Source organism: Neovison vison, chromosome 2 (assembly GCF_020171115.1).
Source record: "Neovison vison isolate M4711 chromosome 2, ASM_NN_V1, whole genome shotgun sequence".
In the NCBI taxonomy this organism is placed as follows: domain Eukaryota; kingdom Metazoa; phylum Chordata; class Mammalia; order Carnivora; family Mustelidae; genus Neogale; species Neogale vison.
Window position 1 is genome coordinate 207,810,256 of NC_058092.1, and position 25,534 is coordinate 207,835,789.

A 25,534-nucleotide genomic window follows, 5' to 3' on the forward strand; every position below is an offset into this window, starting at 1 on the left:
GGGGTAACTGGGTAATGGGCATTAAGGAGGGCACTGGTTGAAATGAGCACTGGGTATTATATAAACTGATGAATCACTGAACTCCGCCTCTGAAACTAATAATACACTATATGTTAATTAAATTGAATTTAAATTAAAAAGAAACCCCCCCAAAAGAAGGTAATAGCTTTAATCTTCTTTGATACTACCTGGATATGAGTCTGTAGGTAAACCTAATGTTAGTTTCCTTAAGTCTGAAGTGCATGGGTCAGGTTGACTAGTTTAAGGCTAAAACCTTTTTTGGTTTTGTTTATTATTATTAACACTTTTTTGTTTTAAAAGCAGTGGAACTCTCTACAAAGAAGCCTTATATAGGGGTTCCTGAGTTTGCTGAGCTTCTGACTCTTGATTTTGGCTTGTATCATGATCTCAGGAGCTACAGGATTTAACCTTGGGCTCTGTGCTCAGTGGGGAGTCGGCTTGAGAGTCTCTCCTTCTCCCTCTGCCTCTCCTGCAACTCCTGCTCATGCTCTCTCATAAAATAGATCTTTAAAAAATAAATAAATAAAAAGAAACCATATATAGAATCTGAAAATATACAGCAAATAAAAGAAAGAGCTGCTGCTTACTTGGCCTCCTGCTTGCTGCTTAAAATGATTTCTGAGGAATTTGTGAAGCACAATTAGTAAACATTCTGGCTAGCTGACCTCTGAAGTCCCCACTGGGTCTAAAATTACATATGCTGTAAATAAACCTATGTAAAGCATTACATATAATATATTGTTATTAATGCATTAATAATTATGATCGACGGTATGTAATAAATATATTAATATGACATGTTATATATCATAATATAAAACATGGTTATAATTTCTCATATATATTCTGTATTATTATTTTATGTACATATTCTCTTTTTGAGGCATTTCTTGTTTTAAAATTGTGACTTCAGATTTTCTGTTATGTATAATTATAGTGTATATTATGTAATAATATATATATGTAATTTATCTCTTCTCTTTTTGAGGCATCATTTGTTTCAGAATTGTGACTTCTCATTTTCAGAGGAGTGTTGTGTATGTGTGTATGTTACAGTTTTTAAAATTTCAGTCTAATTACTAAAGTGAGACATCATAGTAGAAAGGTTTAACTATAATAGTGCCATTGGAAAAATTATTTTTTAATGTTATTTAATGTCAATTTTTGGAAAGATTCATTTATTTATTTTAGAGAGCATGAGCAGGAGGAGGGGGCAGAAGGAGAGGGATTGAGAGCACATTTCAAGCAAACTCCCTGCTGAGCACAGAGCCGGCTATAGGGCTTGATCTCATGACCCTACGATAATGACTTGGGCAGAAACCAAGTGTTGGATGCTTAACCAACTGAGCCACCCAGACACCCCTAATGTCATTTTTTTTTTTTAAAGATTTTATTTATTTGTCAGAGAGAGAGGGAGCGAGAGCGAGCACAGGCAGACAGAATGGCAGGCAGAGACAGAGGGAGAAGCAGGCTCCCTGCCGAGCAAGGAGCCCGATGTGGGACTGGATCCCAGGACGCTGGGATCATGACCTGAGCCGAAGGCAGCTGCTTAACCAACTGAGCCACCCAGGCGTCCCCCTAATGTCATTTTGAATGCCTCTTTTTTAGACTTAGGTAGAAAGAGAAGAGCATATGATCTAGCTTTTTTGTATTGAAATAATTTTTGCTTGTTTAAAACAGAAATTAAAGACGCCTATAAAAGGAAAAAAATAATGAAAGAACGATTTAAACAGGAAGAAAATATCGCAAGTGCAATGGTAATTTGGATCAATGAAATACTGCCCAATTGGGAAGTAATGTAAGTAAGCAGACTTTTCCTGAATTCCAGTCTGTCTCCAAAGATCTCGTGTTTCTAATTCTTCATTTTTATTACTTCCAACATGTATCTCATGCTTTGGCTAAATGATACTGATAATAAGTGTCTGAAAAATTTAATGATTATTTCTGTGCCTTTAATTTTATAAATCCTTCAATCTCTAATACCTCCCTTACTGACCACCCTCTATGCCCGTAAGAATTGTACCTATCCTTTGAAGATAACCATCAGAAATGGGAGTTGATCCATGAAATGTTAATTTCCTCAATTACCATATTAATTCTGACATATCTTTTGTCACAAGATGCACTATTGATGTCATAGCAGGTTTTTTTTTTTTTTTAAGATTTTATTTATTTACTTGACAGAGAGAGATCACAAGTAGGCAGAGAGGCAGGCAGAGAGAGAGGAAGGGAAGCAGGCTCCCTGCTGAGCAGAGAGCCCGATGCGGGACTCGATCCCAGGACCCTGAGATCATGACCTGGGCCGAAGGCAGCGGCTTAACCCACTGAGCCACCCAGGCGCCCCTCATAGCAGGTTTTTGCAAAGAAAACATTAAATATGTATATTTGTTGTAAGATGCATTTATTAAATGTTATGTATTAAAATGATTTTTAATGTTTTCTTATAATTATAAATATGCTATAAATGATCTTTCCCTTCTGTAATGTCCCAATATAATTTGAGAATAATGTAGTTCTTGCTTTACTTTGCCTTTTATTTTCTGATAATATTTTTGTACATGGCTTATCTTCCTTCTAGACTGACTGGAAGGTAGAAGGGAGATGTAGTCTGCAGAGCCTAGTGTAGGGTATGCATAAGGAATTTGTTGAATATTGGTACAGTGTGACAGATAGCACATTAAGCTCTTTACATAAGTATCACATTTGATTCTTACAGCCTTTATTTTCATTTATCTTATAAAGAAGCTCAAGGCCGGAAAGGTTAAATAATTTGCCCAAGGTAATACAATTAATGAATAGTTAAACCAGATTTGAATTCAGGCCTCTCTGACTCCAAAACCTACACTTTTCAGTAGACTACACTGCCTCTCAAAGACTCCTTATCCTTAGTAAATACCTTGTGGTTTTCTTTTTGGTACTGAGTTGACAACAGATTTTTATGTTCCTTTTATCCTGTTTCTTATGTGATTGTCCACATGTTTCTGATTCTCTCATTGTACCCAGTAAGTGGCACTTGTAGAAGGCAGTTCCCTTTAAATTACTGTTGTCCTCCTTTAGAGTACTGTTTATTCTTTAGGTTTCTGTTGCCTACAGACAATGGACCCCACAGAAAGAATGCATAGTATACTTAACCATGTTCTTCAAAAATCATTCAGTCAGTTGGCCACAGACTAGGTAAACCATCATGCAACTAGTGTTTTTGGTATAAAAAGTAACTCTCTCCTTTTTTTCTCCCCCTTTAATTCTAGGCGTAGTACGAGAAGAGTTCGAGAATTGTGGTGGCAGGGATTGCCCCCTAGTGTTCGTGGGAAAGTTTGGAGTCTAGCTGTAGGAAATGAACTAAATATCACTCCTGGTTTGTATTCTATATTCAGTTACTCCCACCCATCCAAATAGCCATCTGCAGTGTTACAAGGCAGATTATTAGATTGGCCGTATAAAAAGACATTACCATATCTAATGTCATTTTAAGAACATGCCTCATTCCCACTCCCTGTAAAACCTGGTATGACTTAATGAATAAGTTTTTACATAAATAAGATTTATGGGTTTTCCTTTAGTTGACACCCATCAGTAGTATAATTGACATCCAAATATCTTGACTGCAGGTAACTTCTGGGATTCTAGGTAGCAGTGGATATATAAGTATATAAAAGAAAAAATGAAATAGTCTGATGGTGGAAAGGTATCCCCTCTGTTTAAAAAAAACATAAATGCTGGTGGAAGGCTAGAAATTTATTTTTTTACATCTCTACCCACCCCTTTCAGATTTTTATTTGAAAATTTCAAATTTAAAAAAACAGAAAAAGAAGTAAGAAAGACTCTCAAAGATCCATTTTATTTTCTTAGGCTTTTTAAAATCTTAAATGATTGAAGTAAAATGTAAAGTAGTTTTGATGCAGTAAAAAAAGTTAGTTAAAATTAGGATGATATCAAATAGAGGAAAATGTAAAGTAGTAACTAATAAAAAATGTTAAATAGGTTTGAGTGATAATGACAGTGCTAGACAGTGACACCACGGGAAGACTGAGGAACTCTGGTATAATTATGTGAATAGATTGTTGCTGTTTCTTAAAAAATGTTATTTACATACTAGTTTTTTAAAACTCAAGCAGTAGTAAGGAACAAATTGTATGTTTCTTCCCACTCTTCTTCCCAGACTCCTGCTTTTGATCCTACTATAAATACAAGTTTAATGTATGTTCTTTCAGATCTTTTTTTATACATGTTAAAAAAAAGTGTGCATCAAGTATGATAATGTTTAAGGCTTCTCTTTTTTTTTTTTTTTCCCCCACAAAAAAGAATGTATACCATAAGCTTATTTCATGGCTTATTTTTTTCACACTATAGTCTGCCTTGAACATCCTCATCCTCTTTGTCACTGCATACAAATATACATTATGCAATACTGTAGCTGCACTGTATTCCAGTTTGGCTGTACTATAATTTATTTAATCATTTTGTTGATGATTGTCAAATCAATGACATATGTTAAAAGAACATCAGGGTACTATTTTTTACCTCTCAAAAGTGATTAAAATAAATGAAAATTATCCACATAGGGTATGACTGATAATAATATAGAAATATTTAGCAAGGGCCTCAAAAAATAATCTTTCACCTACTATTCTAGTTCTAAGAATAAGAAAATCATCAGGATTGGGTACAAAAGCTTTTTTACAAGAATACCCCTTGTAGCAAATAAAAATAAATAAAAAACTGGACAGAATTGTAACAGAAATCTAAATATTTATCTTTAGTCTTAGAATTGATGCCAACTTTGGTATGATTATGATTTTTTATAAAAAGATTTACTTAAGAGAGAGAGAGAGTGAGAGAGCAAGAGCAGAGGGAGGAGCAGAGGCAGAGGGAGAGGAAGATAGGTAAACTCCCTGCTGAGTAGGGAGCCTGATGCTGGGTTCAGTCTCCGGATCCTGAGATTATGACTGAACCAAACTCAGTAGTCAGACTTTTAACTGACTGAGCTACCTAGGCACACTCCTATCAATGATTTTTAACACTGATTTTCACAAATATCCCATAACAAACGTGTTACCTTAAGCAGACCTTTTTTTTTTTTTTTTTTTTTTTTTTAAAAATACAATTTAAAGGAGGAATTAAGTGGGGTACCTGCCTGGCTCAGTCAATAGAACATGCAACTCTTGATCTTTGATCTTGAGGTTGTAAGTTCAAGCTCCATGTTGGGGGTAGGAGTTTACTTTATAAAAAAATGAAGGAAGGAAGGAAGAACTAAAGAGTTTCTAATTTAGGTTAGAAAAGATTCAAGTCTACCTAACCTAACCATTTCCTCCAGATAAAACAAAGTTTTGTTTTGCCCTCTGTGCTTGAAACTAATTAAAAGGAAATATTTTTACATTACAGTCAGAACTCTCAGATAAAACCCTTAACATTAAGGATTGTTGAACATACAGTAATTGTTTTAAGTCTTAAGAATCGGTTTTATATACAGATGAGGTGATAAAGTATTGATGGCTATTTGAAATTTGGTTTGTAGTTTTGTTGAGAACTTTGACTCTAGAATGTTAAATGTCCTAATACCTTCTGCATTAAAATACTGGTTAAGTTAGTATTAACCTTTTATGATAATGCAATCATGAAGTTGTTTTTTAAGCTCAAAATTTATAAAGTTGGTAACTAACTAGGTCATTTACTTTTAAAGTAATTTTATATTTTCTCTACTAAACAGTTCTGTATTGAGGAATGGACTAGGTGATCATTCTTTTTTATTAGTGGTAGGAAGGAAGCTAAATTTCAATTGAAGTAAATCTACTTTTTTTAATAAGATTTTATTTTTTTTCGAGAGAGAGAGAGAATAGAGAGGAGGGGATAGGAGGAGGCAGAGACTCTCACAGACTCCACACTGAGTATGGAACTCAATATACGGCATGATCTCACAGCCCTGAGTGAGATCATGACCTGAGCCAAATTCAAGAGTCTGACACTCAACTGACTGAGCCACCCAGGTACCTTGAAGTAAACTTACTTTTGATAACTTTGTTTCCTTTTAATGACTCTTAACAGTTTGACTTTTACTTACTGATTTTAATCATGAAATTTATAACCCTTAGAGAATAGCAGAACAAGAGTTAGTAAAGTAAGAATAGAATAGTGGGATTAGAATAAGTAGAATAGAGGATAAGAATAAGGGTTTTTTTTAAGTCTTTTTTTTTTTTAATTTATTTGAGAGAGAAAAAGAGAGAGCATGAGGGGGAAGGACAGAGGGAGAAGCAGAACCCCTGCTGAGCAGAGAGCCGGATGTGGGGCTTCATCCCAGAACTCCAGGATCCTGACCTGAGCCGAAGGCAATCGCTCAACCAACTAAGCCACCCAGGCGTCCAGGAATAAGGTTCTAAAGTCAGTCATTAGTGGTTCAAATCTTGGTTCCACTATACATTAGATTTGTGACCTTGGGCAAATTACTTAACATCTAAGAGAATTAGTTTTCTTCATCTGTAAATGGAGTTAGAGTATTAGCTATCTGAAAGGATTGCTCTAACAATTATTTATGGTAATGAATATGAAATTACAGCAAAAGTGAAATTTGCTTAGAGTATGTACAGTGTTATCATTATCAGAAAATGAGAAAGTGAAACTTATACTGATCTCAAAGAGTTCCCAATTCAAGTCCAAGATACATGTTTAAGTCTGCTTCATATTCTACTTTTGTAGATTCAGAATAACATAAATGAGGCATGTGGAGTCAAGTATGGAATTGAACTGAGATGCAAGTCTTCTTATTGTAGATAAGCACTATAAATCTTCCCTGGAGAGATGTCCTTTGATGTTTAAAATGCATTACCATATTTTTATTAGTAGGTCAATTCCGTGGCTCCCACAGGTGAGGATTTATTTGGAGAGCCTCTCTTCTTCCAGGACAGCTTTAAAATTTGAGTAGAATAGTGAGACTGGATGTGGCTTGGAGTCAGTTTGAAATCAGAAATTGTGACCTTCAGTTTGGTACCTGATAACTGCAAAAAAATATTGCATATCTAAATTACAAAATTATATCTACTTTTATCAAATTATTGATGGATTCAAATAATAGAAATTTCGACTTTTAAAAAAATGTTCTTTCTAAATGACTAGTAGTAATGAAAAATGAACAGAAGGGAAAAGAGAGATCAACATAGCAAGAGCTGCTTGAAATATATCTGGTCAGCTTTTTTTATAAAGATCTGATTCTTGGCAATATAAGAATACTTATTATGGTACAGTCATACATTGGAATACTGTGCAGTTGTTTTAAAAAAGGAAAACTAAAGCAGATTTATTCTCCTAATAAGGGGTAGCTTCTAATATAATAGAGCAAGATGCAGGTTGGTGCTATAATATGCTGCTACACCTTTTTTTTTTTTAAGAGAAAGATATATCTGTATATACTTGTACCTTCATATTTTCATCTTTAGATTTCTGGTAAGCGTAGTTACATTGGAGGGAAGGAAATTTACTTTTTATTCTATACTGCTTTATACTATTTGAATTTTTTAAAAATCATATTGTACTGTCTTTAAACAAACTTTTTTTTTTTTTAAGATTTATTTATTTATTTATTTATTTGATAGAGAGAAATCACAAGTAGACGGAGAGGCAGGCAGAGAGAGAGAGAGGGAAGCAGGCTCCCTGCTGAGCAGAGAGCCTGATGCGGGACTCGATCCCAGGACCCTGGGATCATTACCTGAGCCGAAGGCAGCGGCTTAACCCACTGAGCCACCCAGGCGCCCCTAAACAAACTTTTTTAAAAAGATTAATGAAAACAAAAACTTTTTGGGCAATATATAAATGTTGATGTTTTGTAAGAAATGTTTTTTGCTATTCATCTGTCATTGAAATGTTCTGTTCTTGTGTAATTTAGAATATCAGTAATGGTTAGAAAGTAAAGACCATTAAAATCTGAGAATTGAGGAAAAAACATTGTTTCTTTTATTCTTGAAGTTGTATCAAGATCATGTGTATGGGTGCATAAAGTGGTAGTCTTAACAGTGACTGGGCACTTAAAACGGAAAGATATGAGTAAAGATATTTGAATGCAGGCCCTCCAACCAAATCTGAAGGTTACGTAGCTTTAGAAAGCAGTATTCTATTAGAGAAACCAATTTCTCCATTTCTCAGCCAGGAAAACAGCACTAGCATTTATTGAGGGTCTGTAAGTTATCAGGAGCTTTATGAAAATTATCTTGTTTAATCATCAGTATTGTCATGAATAGGTATTATTTTTCTCCACTTTACAAATGAAGAAAGCCAAATTCCAGAGTAACCATGTAACTTTCTTAAAGTCACAAATACTGAAAATCTGGTATTTGAATCTAGGTCTTACTCCGAAAAATCATTTTTCTCTTAATCCATGATGATACTCCTTTAGCAAAAGCATCTCTTCCTGCCTCATACGTACATTCTCTATTGTAGCTATTTGGATGACCACTGTGCAATATTTTATTTGCTTTCTTTCCAGTTGTGGTAATAAATAGTTTTGGTAGAATCAAGTTCTTTGATTTGCCACATTTTTGATGCCTGCTATACAAAGGAAGACCTGAGCCGTAATAGGATTTTTCTCCATTTTTAAGAGTAAAAGTTAAATCAGAATTCATTTCCTCCCATATATCCAGTCTGTTAGCTAGAAGGTATATTCTCTAGATTCTTCACATCTCTGCATTTGGGCTTCTGCCCCCTTTACCCTCAGATGTTGCTCCCATCAGGGTCACCCATCACCTCTGTGCTGCAAATTCCAATGGGCAGATTTCAGATTTTGTCTTGCTACATGGTACTGGATAGTTGATCACTTCCTTCTTTGTAGCTTATATCTAAGTACTTCCAAGATTTTACATATATTATCTCATTTAATATTTAAAGCCCTAGGCTGTAAGTATTAGTACTAGCTCCACTTGTGAATGAGAAAACTAGGTTAGAAGAGTTAAGTGTCAAACAGCAATTCCCTGTCCTATGTATAGTTATTGAAATGCTCCTTTCCTTTGGTTTCTAGGACAACTGGTTCTCTTTTATTTCTTCATGCATTTTTAAAAGATTTTATTTATTTATTTGACAGAGAGAGAGATAACCAATAGGTAGAGAGGCAGGCAGAGAGAGAGTGGGAAGTAGGCTCCCTGCGGAGCAGAGAGCCCAATGCCGGTGATCATGACCTGAACTGAAGGCAGAGGCAACCCACTGAGTCACCCAGGTCCCCTTCTTTGTGCAGTTCTTATTTTTCTGATGTGCATCTTCCCGGGTCTACCCTTTAAATATTTGTCTTTCCTGGCAATCCATATTTCTCATTTCTTTTTGCCCTTAATAATCTCCCTGAACACACTTATGAATGGTTTTAATCATCAACTGTATACTGATGGATCCCAAACTCTTTCTCCAGTATGTATGCACTGCCTTCAGATCCGGTTTGTCCAAAATGGAACTTATCACCTTCCTCCTTCCCAAAAATCACAAATTTGCTTCTTCTGTGTTCATTCTCTCAGTGACATTATTATGTACCCAGCTACTGTAGCCAGAAGCCTGGAAGTCCTAATGAGTCTGCCTTTTCCCCCTCTCTTTCAGCAAGTTTTGCTTTTTCTGCTTTCTGAATATCTCTTGTGTTCATTTCTTCTCTCCAACTGCACTATCACTGCTCAAGTTTAAGCCTCATCATCCTTTGCTTGGGCTATTACCACAAAACTCTTAACTTCACTTCAGCAAAACGTCAGCTTCAACCTACCCACAACACTACTGCTGGCTTAACGGACACAGATCAGAGTGTGCTATAGACTCTTGTAGATAAACTCTAATCCCCTTAGCATGCCTTTCAGGTCCTGTGACCAACTAATGCTTGCCTCTGTCATCCAACCTTATCATCTGCTCTTACTCCCTCACCCCTTATAATCTAAGCATCCTGAAATCACTTGTAATTCATGCAAATAAGTCATGATCTCTTTTCTCTTTGTGACTTTGCCCATGACAAGAATTCTTAGAATGCCTTCTTCCACCTTGTTCTTTTATAAGACCCATATTTATTCTTTTTTTTTTAAGATTTTATTTATTTATTTGACAGAGAGAAATCACAAGTAGACAGAGAGGCAGGCAGAGAGAGAGGGAAGCAGGCTCCCTGCTGAGCAGAGAGCCCAATGCGGGACTCTATCCTAGGACCCTGAGATCATGACCTGAGCCGAAGGCAGCGGCTTAACCCACTGAGCCACCCAGGCGCCCCTCCATATTTATTCTTTATGGGACAGCTTAGTCATCACTTCCTCCAAGTAGCCTTCCTTTATCCCCTACCTGGGTTAGAAAACTCTCCAAGTGATCCCATGGTTCCATGTATATATTTCTCATGGCACTTAACTCTCAAAGCTGCCTTATTCCATGTGTGGCCCCAGGTTTACAAATGAACCTTTTCCATGGCCAGGAAAAAAAGGGTAAAAGTTAAAATATATGAATGTATTTTTCCTACTATTAATTTTTATTTTGTTTTCCCTAGAACTTTATGAAATCTTCCTCTCAAGAGCAAAAGAACGATGGAAAAGCTTCAGTGAAACAAATTCAGAGAATGATGCAGAAGGTATGATATATATATTTTTTTAAGATTTTTTATTTATTTATCTGACAGACAGAGATCACAAGTAGGCAGAGAGGCAGGCAGAGAGAGAGGAAGAAGCAGGCTTCCCGCTGAGCAGAGAGCCTGATACGAGCCTCGATCCCAGGACCCTGGGATCATGACCTGAGCCGAAAGCAGTGGCTTTAACCCACTGAGCCACCCAGGCACCCCTATTTTTTTTTTTTTAGTACAAATTTCTGGGTGAAAACATGGTGATTTTTCCATTTGTCAGGAACTGTAGCAATTGCTTTACAAAATTATTTCCTTTAATGTTAGTAGCCCTTTAAGTAGGTGGTATTACCCTGAATGATAAAAGAGGAGACTGAGGCTCAAAGTAATTAACTTGTAAGCAGTGAAGCTGTGATGTAAACCCATGTTTTTGGACCTCGGAACCCAGGATTTATTCACAACAGTAAGACTAATAATTTAAAAACTGAAGTATTTTTAAGCTTACTTTTTTTTTTTTTAAATTTATTTATTTATTTATTTATTTTTTTCAATTTATTTATTTTCAGAATTTAAGCTTACTTTTAACTTAAAGATAGATGGTCTTCACTCCTCACTTATGACCTATATCCTCAATCACTGCTTTCACTCACTCCCCAAAACATTATTTATAATTCTTATCATGCCTTAGCCTTTGTTCATTGAATTACTTATAGACCTCATCTTTGCCTTCAGATCTGGTTTCAGATCTCCACTCAGTTTTTTCCCTAATAATTTTGAAGAAGATAGGAATACTTTTTTCCTGTTATCATTATTTATTAAATATAGGTAAATATATTCAGTCACCTCTTGTCCTTGAATAATGGAGAGCTATTTGTCTGCCAGTCACTTTTCTTTCTGTATTTGCTCTACTTCATAGATAGCAAACATTCTTCTCTTGCCAGTAAGTAAAACTCTAAAAATGAACATGATTTAGAGAAGTGGTATGTATTGCAGAGTGGTTTTCTATGAGTATGTATACAACTTTATTAAATTCCTTGAATACTCTCCTATTTTTAGAGGATTGAATAGTGGGTTAGGGAAAATTGACCAAATAAGGTTAGAGAGAAGATTTGATTTTGAGAAGGTTCATGTAAGTGTCATCCTGAGACCTATTAGCTCTGTCAGCTATTTTTGGGAAACTAAAAGTGTAAGGAGGGTGAAGATGTAAGAAGCTGTACACTGGAAAGGACTTAGCTGTTTCATAATTCTTTTTGAATTCATTTTATGAAGCTTTGAAAGTATAAGAATTAAAATAATTATTTACTTTTGGGACATTTTGGTCATGATTAAGTGGTAAAAGTTGTACTTTAGTAGAAATTAATTTCGTGTAATGAAGAATTGTTCCAATTAGAAACAGTATTCTATCTGATTTACTGATTTCTTATTACTGTGTGTTTATAATTTGCAATTGTCATTTAACTTTCCTGGCCATTGTTTTTTCAACTATTACTTCTGCCTCAATTCTCTTTTTTTAGACACGTATGTTAGACCATTTATCAGCGTCCGTCAAGTCTTTCACTTAAAAAACATATTTTTTCCTTTTTGTGCCTCAGTTTAGATGATTTTTATTGACCTGTAATCAATTTCACCAATCTTTTTGCCAATATCCATTCTATTAGATCTGTCCAGTGAGTCTTTAATTTCAGATATTCTGTTTTGTAATTTAGAATGTCAACCTGGTATTTTTTGTAGATTCTCTTTCTCTGTGGAAATTCACCTTTCCATTCCATACATTTGCTCCCATCCTTTCCCTCTATTTTCTTTAACATTTAACGGTTAATATTCTTTTTTTTTTTTTTTTAGATTTTATTTATTTATTTGACAGAGAGGGATCACAAGCAGGCCGAGAGGCAGGCAGAGAGAGAGGAGGAAGCATGCTCCCTGCTGAGCAGAGAGCCCGATGCGGGGCTCGATCCCAGGACCCTGGGATCATGACCCGAGCTGAAGGCAGAGGCTTTAACCCACTGAGCCACCCAGGTGCCCCAACAGTTAATATTCTTGTTTAATTCTAATACTGGGTCATCCTGCTTCTGTGGGTTCGTTTTCCTCTTGATTGTAAGTCACATTTTCCTGCTTCTTTGCATATCTTAAAATGTTTTATTATACATCAGTCATTCTAGAAGAAGAGTAGATAAACTGAAGTTGATGTTTGCCCTGCAGAGGAAGCATGCTGTTTTCTGTCAGGCAGTTGGATTATTCCCTCAGTTCAATCAGTAACTGAGCTAGGTTAGGCTAAGGTATCAGCTTTATGTAAACTTAGTTCGTCGTGGGTTTCACACATCTTGGTAGGAAAAACTGTCGTATTTTTTGTAGTATATTTGTCATATAGGCTTCTCCCTCTCCTGAGATGCTCTCCCAAAGGCTTTGTAATTTGGGGTGATTTCCTTATGCCTTTCCAGCCCAGCCTTCTGCACTTCACTAACACTACACAGAAGTCCCGTAGGGGTAAACCAGTTATACATTCAGACTCCTCCAGATTCTGTCACAACGGTCTTATTTGGCCATGGAAATCTCTTCTGGTTTCTGTTTTCTCAAGCAAGGGTACCTTTGTCTATGGCAGACTCAGTCCCAAAGTAATGGCCCAGATTTGGCACATGCCTCCAGGAAGAAAAATGGCTACCTAGGAAAGACTCTTCTCTTTCTGGGATTTAAATCATCTGGACCGACCTCTCTATGTCCGCAGCGTTCTTAAAAACCTTGTGCTATTTGAAACTTACTTATTTTTCCCAGTTGTTATTGCGGGAGTGATAATCTGCTCTTACCTTGTATAAAAACTGGAAGTAGAAACCTTTCGTATACTTTTCTGATAAATACATAAATACTTTCTTCATGTAAGAAGCTCGTAAGTTCCAGCAGAAACTGTGTGGTGTTTCTTTGAATTTCTGGATTATTCATCTTTTAACTTTCCTTAAGTAATATATCGATGCTATGTGATCATTCTGTGTGTACAAGATTAAACTGGGTATAGCCAAGTAATCATTTTAATTTTATCTACCTGACAAATGCAGGTGTTTCTGTTGCTGATCGGGAGGCCAGTCTGGAATTAATTAAGTTGGACATATCCCGCACATTTCCATCCCTTTACATCTTTCAGAAGGTGAGGGTTTCTAACCAGTTGTAACTACTTTAAAATTTTTTTTGATCCAAGGCAACAAATTCTCAAATGCATAGTTATTATTTTTTAAAAGGCAAAATTATGAAAATTAGAGACCTTTATATGAAAGTGTGGAACTATTAGGAAAATTCTGAAGGAATTTCTGTTATTTTGACCCATTGACTGAATGCATTATAGTTAGCATAGCCCATAATACTTTTATTCATTATGGTGAATTTATTTGTTTTATTTTTTATTCTGAAAGCTATTTGAATTTTAACATTTTTGCTTATTCAGTTGTTAAAATATAAAGAACATTTTCCCAAATCTTAGTTTTGTAGGATTACTGTTGAAATAGGAAAAAATGGTTCATAAAAATGATTTTGTGCATAGGCAGTCATGAGTTGCTTATACCTTAGGAGAAATGATTATTACATTTTGTGTGTACTTTTATTTCTCACATGGAATTTCTCTAGATTGGTACAATGAAATAAAAATTTTTACCACTAAGATTAAAATTATTAATAAACTTAATTTGGTGTAGCTTGATGGTTTCCTTTTGCTAAAATTATATGAAGTGAAATAGCCTGTTTTCATCATAATCTTATTGTACCAAATCTAGAAATCTTTAAAATAGTACAAAGACTGTATAACTTGTATCCATCAAGTGAGTTCATTTGACTTTTCTTTGGTTCAGGATTAAATATTTTTATTAATTCTTTAGAGAAAACATTACAGAGCATATTTAGAGTATTTCTGACAGTGACACAATAAACTAACTAAAACAACTCATTTAGGAAATGCTGGAGTTTATTTAAAAATTACTTATTTGGGAATTAACATATAGGCAGTTATTTGTGTATTTGACATTTCATTTTTCTCTCCTAAGGGTGGCCCATATCATGATGTCTTACATAGTATCTTAGGGGCATATACGTGTTACAGACCTGATGTTGGTTATGTAAGTATTTGTTTCAATCTGGTTTTTGAATATAAACATTTTATCTATCTTATCAAAGTATCTTATGTTGTCCTAGCTCCCAAATATCTGTGTCTCTCTGTCTTATTTTTCTTGGGGCTATCAACTAACCAGAGAGGAATCTTCCCAGGCACTTGTGAGACTGCCTGCCAGATTTCTGGGAGAGCTACTGGGGGTTTTATTATTCAGTTTGTAAACCTTTATTAATTGCCCCTGTTGTTGGTGTGGTGTCTGTTCCCTCCTCCCTGTGTCTGTGCCTCTGGAGATAAACCTCTTAGATTATGTTGGGTTGAGGGAAAGATAGGCACCTGTCCTTATAGAATAGAGGAAGGGATTTGCTCCTTGTATAAATTTTCAGCCAATCCTAGGTTTAGCCTTACCCCTCCAATTTCAGAGTGGCCTGTAACTCCAGTTTCTGAGCCTTACAGATTTGTGGCAGAATTGGTTTGCTGCTTATTGGCTTCCTTTTCTGCAGATATCTTAGTTTCAACATTCTCCATTTAGTTACAACTTCTGGAATGCTAGTGACATTTTTATTTACTGTTTATATTATTTTCCATTCTCTTTGTCTTTCTAGGCTCATATTGATTTTTTTCTTTAATGTCATTATAGTTGGATTTGAGAGGGAACACAGAATAATGTGAGTGCTCAGGGCACCTGGCTGGCTCAGTTGGTTAGGCAACTGCCTTTGGCTCAGGTCATGATCCTGAAGTCCCGGGCTCCAGTCCCATGTCGGGCTCCCTGCTCAGTGGGGAGTCTATGTCTCCTTCTGACCTCTCTCCTCTCATTCTCTCTCTCAAATAAATAAATAAAATCTTTAAAAAAAAAAAAAGTGTTCAGTTTGCCATGTTTAACTGGAAGTCATGAAACCTCATCTTACGTTTGTCTTTTTTTTTTTTTTTTAAGATTTTATTTATTTATTGGAGAGAGAGCGCACAAGTAGAGGAGGAGGAACAGAGGGAGAAGCTCCCACTGAGCAGGGAGCCCCTAGTGGGACTCAATCCCAGGATCCTGGGATCATGACCTGAGCCAAAGGCAGACACTTAACTGACTGAGCCACCCAGTCATCCCCAAAATAAAATCTTAGGGGCGCCTGTGTGGCTCAGTGGGTTAAGCCGCTGCCTTCGGCTCGGGTCATGGTCTCGGGTTCCTGGGATCGAGCCCCACATCGGGCTCTCTGCTCAGCGGGGAGCCTGCTTCCCCCCCCCTCCGCCTGCCTCTCTGCCTACTTGTGATCTCTCTCTCTGTGTCAAATAAATAAAATCTTTTAAAAAAAAAATAAATAAAATAAAATAAAATCTTTAAGAAATGTGAACATTACATAATGTTTTGACTATTCTGTGACATAATACATGAGCAAGGGATTTTAGATCTTTCATTGAATTTTCACTTTCTCCGTAAGGACTACTTGGACCATCTTCTTTAATATAAAACCTACCATATTCCCAAACTTGGCACTTACCCCCTTTACTATGCCATATTTGTCCTATAGCACTTATCACTTATTCTGCCTGCCACAGGCTCTATCCTCATGGAATTTATACTCTAGAAAATCAAATAGGGAATTACTGTAGATTTTGTAAAGAGTACACAGAAAAAGCCAGAGAAGTAGGAGGAGAACAAAGAAATACTGGATCACAGAAGCCAAGGGAATTCTAAGAGTGTAGAAAAGTGCCCATCGGGTTTTACAAGTTATTGGTTATCCTGGCAAAAGGAGTTTCAAAATCAGCTAGTAATGGAGTGGGAATCCAAACTGAAGTCTGCAAGAAGTAAAAACTTCAAAGGGAGCTGAGAAAGTAGAAATAGTGATTGCAGGCAAACCTTGAAAACATTTGGCTGGGAAAAAGAGACACAGGCGGTTTCATTGTAAATACTGTTAAGTGTTGTTTTTGTGTAAGTCTCTTATGCAAATCTGTACCAGAAGTGCCTGATGAAGTTTTTTTAGTTAAACAATGATCAGCAATTCATATCAGTTATCTGCTCAAAAATGTACAACAGTTGTCCGTTACTCAGAAGCAAGCATCTGTGTAGCTGAGCTTTTTCCTCAAGCTTTTCACTGTTGGAATTGCATCCTACTTAAGTTCTCCCAATATCAAGATTGTGCTCTGGCTGGGCTGGTCCTGTGTGTCTTTGGTCACATTTTTTTTTTTTTTTAATTTCTTGGGAATTTTTTTTTTTTTCTTATTTGTTCATCCTGCTTTTCCAGGAACCCAGCCTACTTCCACCCTCCCACCACCTCTTCTGTCTTAGAACTTCAGTAGCACTTTTCATACATTTCTTTTATTCTTAGCTCCTCACTTTATACCTCAGACAGATGTGCTGTGACAATGAAGACAATCACCAGATTTTCAATGTCCTCTACTTTGAAAGACTTCAGAGTGAGAGAAAATGAAAGCGAGATTAGTACATGGAGATAGGCTTTTGTAGCAAGTAAAAGCTGATACTTTCTCCTTTTTTTCTAAAATTTTCCCTAATCTTTTTAAACCGTAACACATGAACAAAAAAATTTAAGATTAGGGAGATTTCATAGTTATTGACAGGTTCTCTGTATTTACTTTCATTGACAAAAAGAAAACTTGGTTAATTCTACTTTAATATCACTTTTTTTTTTAAAGATTTTTATTTATTTATTTGACAGACAGAGATCACAAGTAGGCAGAGAGGCAGGCAGAGAGAGAGTGAGAGAAGGAAGCAGGCTCCCTGCTGAGCAGAGAGCCTGATGTGGGACTCGATCCCAGGACCCTGAGATCATGACCTGAGCCGAAGGCAGCGGCTTAACCCACTGAGCCACCCAGACGCCCTTTAATATCACTTCTTAATTTTTAAGGAATACAGTGAGATAAACTGTATTGAATTATTATTGTAAGCACATTTTGATGAATTTCTTTTCTTTGAAGGTCCAAGGGATGTCCTTCATAGCAGCAGTTCTCATTCTCAATTTGGAAGAGGCAGATGCCTTTATTGCATTTGCAAACCTCCTCAATAAGCCATGCCAGCTGGCCTTTTTTCGTGTGGATCACAACATGGTATGAACATTTGGAAGGAATCATGTTTTCCTTTGACTGTCAGTTTCTATAGTCTGAGTGCTCTTTTAGAGTGAAAAACAGTAATTAGAAGACCAAAATAATCTGATCTAAAGTAAATTTTTTCATTGAATTATAATTTTACAAATGCTTGATAAAAAGAATCGGAAAGAAGTGCTAAGCAAGATTTTCTTTTAATTTTTTAAGGGTTTAATTTCTCTATTTCTAAAGTATACTGTTCAGTAACTTTATTGATATTTCTATCTTTAGATGTTGAAATATTTTGCAACGTTTGAAGTATTTTTTGAAGAAAATCTCTCCAAACTATTTCTTCATTTCAAATCTTACAGTCTTACACCAGACATATACTTGATCGACTGGTAAGTCATAAAATCAATAAAATAGTATAACTTTTTGTGTATTTTAGGAACAAGAGTAAATCTTGTGCACAGGATTATACAGATAAAAATTCCTTCCCTTAACAAATAGAGAAACTCAGACATTTTTGTGGGGAGGCATTTGATTAAGAACATGGACTCTGGACTGAAATCAGAATCCCTCAATTTGTGTTTTAGTTTTTTATCTATAAAATGGGAATAATATCTTTATCTTGGGTTGTAGTGAGTGTTTTACATAGATTATCTCCTTCAATGCATGCATGCTACGCTCAGGAGAGAGCTATTTCTTTATCATTCTTAACACACAAGAGCTTATGATAGTTATGATATGTTTTTTTGGTTTGTTTTGGTTTTTTTTACTGAGGACTTTGTTTTTTTTTCAAGGCTTTATCCTGCTTTTTGACAGAGGAGTGATACTTTATTTAGGTGCTAGTGCCTTTTTCTCAGCGTTGCACTTACAGTTCTTCCTTGCTGAGGACTCTTGTGAGCCATCACCAGTTGATTGTAGAATGGTGGGATGGTGAATTTTCCAAAAGGATGGAGCAATTATCTTAAGATAGCTTGCTAAGAGTACATGTGAGACATTCAAACCTTAAGCCCCAGTCATCAAATTCAGTGGATTTCCTATAAGTGAGACTAAGTTTCACTATAGAAAAATAATTAATGGCCTTGTTCAAGTATGCTATATTCCCAGTTGTTTGGGTTTTCTTTTATTTAAGCTTTTTAAAAAACTTGGTTATTTTTCAGTGTTTGTTTTTTCTTTTTGGTGCAAGAGAGGGTTTTTTTTTTTATTTTTAAAGATTTATTTTGTTTATTTATTTATTTGACAGAGAGAGAGAGATCATAAGCAGGCATGTAGAGAGAGGGAGGGAAGCAGGCTTCCTGCGGAGCAGAGAGCCCAATGCGGGGCTCGATCCCAGGACCCTGAGATCATGACCTGAGCCCAAGGCAGAGGTTTAACCCAGGAGCCCCTGTTTATTCTTTAAAGATTTTATTTATTTATTTGAGAGAGAGAGTTAGAGAGCATGAGATGGAAGAGAGTCAGAGGGAGAAACACACACCTTGCTGAGCAGGCAGGCGGATGTGGGACTCGATCCCAGGACTCCAGGATCATGATCTGAGCCGAAGGCAGTTGCTTAACCAGGTGAGCCACCCAGATGCCCAAAAAAGGTGGTTTTATTAAAGGATGGGGACAGAACCCGAGGCAGAAAGAGGTGCTGCCTCATTGTGTTCTTTTCCATTTCTACTGGGAACATTAGAGTTCCTCTGGGAAGGCCCCAAGATAATGGGGAGAAGAGAAGTTTTATGTTACGAGACCCAGAGGACCAAGGCCAAATACTAAATCTGTAGAGAAGGGGCAAAAATACTCAATTGCCCGTCTTGAAGAGTGTGAACGAACATAAGGCAAACCAGTATCACATTTGGTAATAGGGAGCAGAATGTAATTAGTAGTGAGAACTGTGTACTACTTGGGCACTGCTGGTACCTTCTCTCATTTTGAGCAATGAATTACTATCCTCTGTACTACCAGGGGTGTGCTTTTATTATGCAATTAAATATGTGTTATTTAAGAAATAGACATGGATTTTTGTTTCACTGCCTCTGAACTTACTACCTAAGTAAGTAGTAAAACTTAGTTCCTTCCTCAAGTTTCATCAGCACTACCTCAGATAAGCACAGTCTTTGTAAAAAAAAAATGTGTACTTTGGGAGCTCTTGGCTCCCAAAGGTTGGGTATGCAACTCTTGATCTCAGGGTTATAAGTTTGAACCCCACACTGAGTGTAGAGATTAGTTTTTTAAAAAGAGAAAAAAAAAAGTGTGCTTTGCCAAGGCAGCTTCAAGAGAAGTTCTTTAGCACCTACTGTCCCTATTTCCCCAACCAGAGCACAGCCCTGAAGCGCCACTGGATAAAGAATTGCATGAACGGAGCGCCTGGGTGGCTCAGTCTGTTAAGCGGCTGCCTTAGCCTTGGGTCATGATCCCAAGGTCCTGTGATCGAGCCCCGAATTGGGCTCCCTTGGCGTAGAGCCTGCTTCTCCTTTCCCTCTCCCCCTGCTTGTGTTGGCTCTCTCACTGTCTCTCTCTGTCAAATAAGTAAAATCTTAAAAAAAAATTACATAATCAGACATTGTCAGAAAGGATGGGAAAAACCATTTTAGTGATTCTGTTGGAGCTATACATGCTACAAAAGAAGTAGTAAGTAAAGTTTAGTAAAGGGAAGAAAGAACCAGTAGATGTTTGTGGGAGGAGAAAAGAGAGAAGTTGTATTTAGGTTACTAAAAGATGATACTTGGATTCCTCATACAATAATAAGTAACTTTTATTGAGCCTTTCTTATGTGCCAGGCACTATTCTGAATACTTTACATTTATTCCTTTAATTTTCAAAATAGTCCTGAGAGGTAGGTAATATTACTCTTTATTTACTAACGAGAAAATGGAGGCACAGCAAGGATGGATATCTTGCTCAAGGTAACACCACTAATGTCAGACTTAAACATTCTGGTTTTAGAGCCTATCCCCTTAACCACTAGGTGTTTTTGCCACTCTTAATTTCTGTTAGGCCATGTCTCTGTGGAAGGTGGTAAGTTACTTTTACTTACTTTCCCACTCTTCAAATTCTTTGAAGGAAGGAGTAGTATCTTATTTATCTTTTTATCCCTAATTAAGCACTGTTCTTTTTATATAGAGATGATTAATGAGTGAATGAATAAATGAATGAAGAACTTCATGACTATTTTCTCCCTAATTTTAGGATCTTCACACTCTATAGCAAATCACTACCACTTGATCTGGCTTGTCGAGTCTGGGATGTATTTTGCAGAGATGGGGAGGAATTTTTATTTAGGACTGGATTAGGAATCCTCCGATTATATGAAGATATTCTCCTACAAATGGACTTTATTCATATAGCACAGTTTCTAACTAAATTGCCAGAAGATATCACATCAGAAAAGCTGTTCAGCTGTATTGCAGCCATTCAGATGCAAAATAGCACCAAAAAATGGACTCAGGTAGAGTGACCTTTTCCTACTTCTTCTAATGGATGTGTTAAAACGACCAGTTGACTTATAAAAAACTTATTTCTCAGGGGCACCTGGGTGGCTCAGTGGGTTAATAAACCTCTGCCTTCAGGTGGGGGTCATGATCTCAGGGTCCTGGGATAGAGCCCCACATCAGGCTCTCTGCTCAGCGGGGAGCCTGCTTCCCCCTCTATCTCTGCCTGCTGCTCTTGCCTACGTGTGACTTCTCTCTCTCTCTCTGTCAAATAAAAAAGTAAAATCTTAAAAAAAAATACCTTATTTCTCAAATGTTAGTGCCTAATTAAAAAACAAAAAAATAATTTTTGACTTTGAAAAGGCAAGAATTTAAAGTCAATTTCTCCTCTTTCACCTATCCAAAGCTATGGTTTTATCTTTATGTAACTCCAATAACTTTGGTTTTGTTTTTTTTTTTACTTGGTATTTCAAATAGACAACAATTATATCAGACACCTGCTGGGTGGCTCAGTTGGTTCGATGTCTAACTCTTGGTCTCAGCTCAGATCTCGATCTCAGGGTCATGAGTTCAGGTTCTGTGTCATGGAGCCTACTTAAAAAAACGAAAACAAAACTACCCACCTTGTGCTAAAGATTTGCAACAGAAAGAATTTAATGTATGATCTTGGCTTTTTAGATGCCTGTCCTGTTAGGGAAGCAAACATTGGCAGTCTAAGTTAAGTGCCATAAAAGCATTATCACTTGCTCCTTGAATGATAGACAGTAAGCATCATAAGTTCACCGTTTTATTGCTTACTAAAATGAAGTGTCAGAAAATAGGCATCCAGAAAATGTTCTGTTACCAAGTAGTAATTTCAGAATATTTGGCAAGTGATGAAAACTGGAATCTAATTGTATACCAAAAATTGAGTTGAAAAGAACAAGAGGATTTGAGAATAGCAGTCTTCCAGGGGATAGAGTTAAATACACTAAAGCTTTTCCATGTTAATAAACTATAGTCACTTAAACCTCTTTAATCTGTGTGGTAGTTAATTTTGAGGATTAATCTTTCCTTTATATAATTTCCAGGTCTTTGCATCTGTAATGAAGGATATTAAAGAAGGAGACAAGAATAATAGTCCTGCTCTGAAAAGCTAATCTTCAAAATTAACAGACTAATTGAAACATAAATAATGTTTTCATAAAAGTTTTTCATTTCCTATGTAAAAAGCGTGGAAGAAAATGTTGGAGAAATCTAAAAGAATCAAGACATGGGAAACTGCTGATTTTGAATTCCATGGCTGAAGTAAATGAAATGAGTAACCAATTGACAGTATTAATAAAAAAGTATTTTGTAGGGAGAGCCATTTTACAAAGGGAAGAGTTTAAATGGCTAGTTCATACTCCATAATTTGGAGTGAAGTTTAATGCAATAAACTTTTTTAACAGCTTTGGAGATTATTCAAATTTTTACATCTTTTCTTTTTTAACAGTTACCATAAAAGCACTTTGGAGGTCAGAACAGGATTGTTAAATACTACTTTAACTACCAAAATACTATTTGAAATAAACACCTGAATACAAATATTATCTCCAGTTCCAACCTTTTGAAGATATTAGAGAACAAGAGAAAGCAACTTTGTAGATTATTTAAGTCACTGAAATTGTTGTCTTCATTCACAGGCTGGGACAAATTGGGGTTTTCTGGGAACTGGAAATACTGATGGGAGCTTGTTTCACATTTGTTTAGGTGTTTTTCCACAGTATCATGTTTGTTTGTTTTTGAAGGAAAATTGTTTCTTAAGGAATACCCATGACTCAAAGAATGTCAGCCTTTCTGTTTAGTCTAAGAAGTTGTTCATCTAGTAATTTAAGGAAACTGGTAGAAGGAAAGTTCTTTGCACTTTAGTGGACTGAAGACTTGATTTTGGAAGTAAGTCCATGAATATAAATGAGATTTTTCACTGGTAAGAGTTAAAACATACAAATTCTGAGAGTTCTGAAATAGCATGCTACTTGGCAAGACTTTAAACTTTTTAGTTAAAATTCCTTCACTGTCTGTAGAAACAAAATTTAATTCCAGTTTTAAATTTGAAATCTTAATATGTAGCCAAGTCTATGACTTGTAAAACACTGTGCATAATTTTCTAATCAATGGAAATAAGAGTAAAAGAAAAAGATAAAATTAACTTTTTTCTAATGAGTCTAACTTTGATGGTATAGTGGATAAAGAAATTAATTACTGGTAAATCAACATGAATTTTACTATAATACTTTTAATCCTTAAACCTAAAATAAATCACTTGAGTATTATAAGTGATATCTGTATAACATGCTCTTTGGTTAATAATTAGATGTACAGTGTGCTTTTATGTTTGCAGTTTTGTTTAAAACAACACTTGAGCATACTATTTCTGTTAGTAGTATATAGTCTTCAAACTAACAAGCCTGAAAAACTTGTTAGTTCACTGACTGCCTCTTTAGGAGTATGGGACCAGATGGTGTCCATATATTTTTACCCCATGGGTCATTCTAGCCTAGGGACCACTAGTGGAACCCTCAGAAGTTAACTCCTATCTTAGGAGCTTACTTAGTGGAAACTGGTATTGTAATACATATTGAGGGAGTACCCAGGGTCTTAATAGGTTTTAGAATGACGTTTTTAACTCTGGTAACTACTTCCTCAATATTGGTGGCCCTGATATAAGAGGGAATGTAACCCCTGGCAGTAATCTCGTTGAAGTTGTACTACCTGCCTAAATTTAATCTTACTTGTATGTATTTGTTTCCTGAGTTTGACCTAAATTACTGTATTTCTTTTTCTCATTTTTATTATTGTACAGTTTCTTTACTTTTCAAGTATAAATGTGTATATAAAATGTAAATACAAGAAATTCACTAAAAACCACTATTAATAATTACTGTGTAAATAAAACTTGTAAGCAGAGTAATTACTTGAAATGAGTCTTTATTACTTCAGGGATAACTGGTTTATTTAACCACATTTGGAGAAAAAAAAAGAACAATTTTTCCCCCAAAATCTCTTCCAAGGGATATTCTAGTCCTTCTACCTCTTGAGACTCACAGTACTGGCAGCTCAAATATTATCATTTATCTTCCTTTGAATCTCCTATACAGGCAGTATAGGGTTATTCAACATGGTCAGTGTATGATGGGATTTTTTTGATTAAAGTATATTTTCAATTAAAAAATAAGTTTTCCTAAAATTTTCAAGGTGATGTTAAATTTAATATGTATAGAATGTTTCATTTGTCTGTTTTATATAAATAAAATAAAAAAAAATATATATATATATATATATATATATATATATAAAAAATTTCTTACTTCACTGTCCTTTCAGCCCAGGTATACATTGTATTATTTAAGTGCTACCTAGAAGATCCAAGTAACTGGCATAGTTTTCTAAGAGTCATAGAATATAATCATAATTTTTGCTGATTTCTTTTGTAGTGATGATCTTTATATGATATTATTGGCTTGGTATATTTGTTTGATTTTACAGAAGTTGGTATATTTGTTTGATTTTACAGAAGTTAGGTAACATTTGCAAAATGGCATTAATATTTTCAAGCCTCTGACTTCAGGATAACAACTTTCATTGTAGCTTAGGAATTGATCCTATTTTTATCTAGAGTAGTCAACGTTTTAGACTCTATACTATTGGAGGGTATAATTCTAAAGTGTATAATCATGGAATAATTTATATTCATAATGCCACCTGGTTATTTTTATTTTTCTAATTTTTGATTGGATAAGACTATTTTGTATTCCATGAGCATATTCAGACAGCAGAGATGGGTGTAAAAGAGGAAAAAAAAATGTGACAAAACAGTATTGGGAATCAGCTTTTAATTTACTATGACTAGTTGACATATATGTGTCAGAAAACAGTCTTACCTCTGGGGAAAAGTGATTTTTGTGTCAAGTTCATATTAGTTTGATGTTATCAAAGCAGTGTCCAAAATATGAATTCCCAAATGTAGTAAAACTTCATTAATTAGAACTGCACTGCTTCACAACATATAAAAACAAAAATTAAAATAGAAGATTTTAGAGAAACTAGTGACTTCAGAGAGAGAAGAAAATCTGGCCCTTTAAAAACATTGTTTGTTAATTGAGGGTTGGGGGGGGTCGCGGGGGAGGGAGAGGATGGCTGGGTGATGGACATTGGGGAGGGTATGTGCTCTGGTGAGTGCTGTGAATTGTGGGAGATTGATGATTCACAGATCTGTACCCCTGAACCCCTGAAGTAAATAATACACTGTGTTAAGAAATATATATCCTGAAGTAAATAATACATTGTGTGTGTGTGTGTGTGTGTGTGTATAGTTTACTAACAGTGTAACTGCAGTAGAAGTAAATAACTTGATACTTTGAATGAAAGTAGGAATGTTTGCTAAGCCCTGCTAAACACTGTCTCTTAATATTTTGATAAGCT

At 35.7% G+C, this 25,534-nt stretch overlaps 1 protein-coding gene across 6 annotated transcripts in view; it reads left to right on the plus strand.

Annotated features, from left to right (window-relative positions):
* TBC1D12 (TBC1 domain family member 12) overlaps positions 1-24,023 on the plus strand; it is a 98,561-nt gene extending 74,538 nt beyond the window's left edge. For all 6 annotated transcript variants that reach the window (XM_044240138.1, XM_044240142.1, XM_044240139.1 and 3 more), the window contains 9 exons: positions 1,702-1,819; positions 3,270-3,376; positions 10,496-10,576; positions 13,609-13,697; positions 14,584-14,655; positions 17,571-17,699; positions 17,967-18,076; positions 20,850-21,108; positions 22,162-24,023. In XM_044240138.1, the coding sequence (XP_044096073.1) occupies positions 1,702-1,819; positions 3,270-3,376; positions 10,496-10,576; positions 13,609-13,697; positions 14,584-14,655; positions 17,571-17,699; positions 17,967-18,076; positions 20,850-21,108; positions 22,162-22,230 (1,034 nt within the window). In that variant the 3' untranslated portion in view covers positions 22,231-24,023. The remainder of the gene's footprint in view (positions 1-1,701; positions 1,820-3,269; positions 3,377-10,495; positions 10,577-13,608; positions 13,698-14,583; positions 14,656-17,570; positions 17,700-17,966; positions 18,077-20,849; positions 21,109-22,161) is intronic.
* Positions 24,024-25,534: the final 1,511 nt, after the last annotated feature.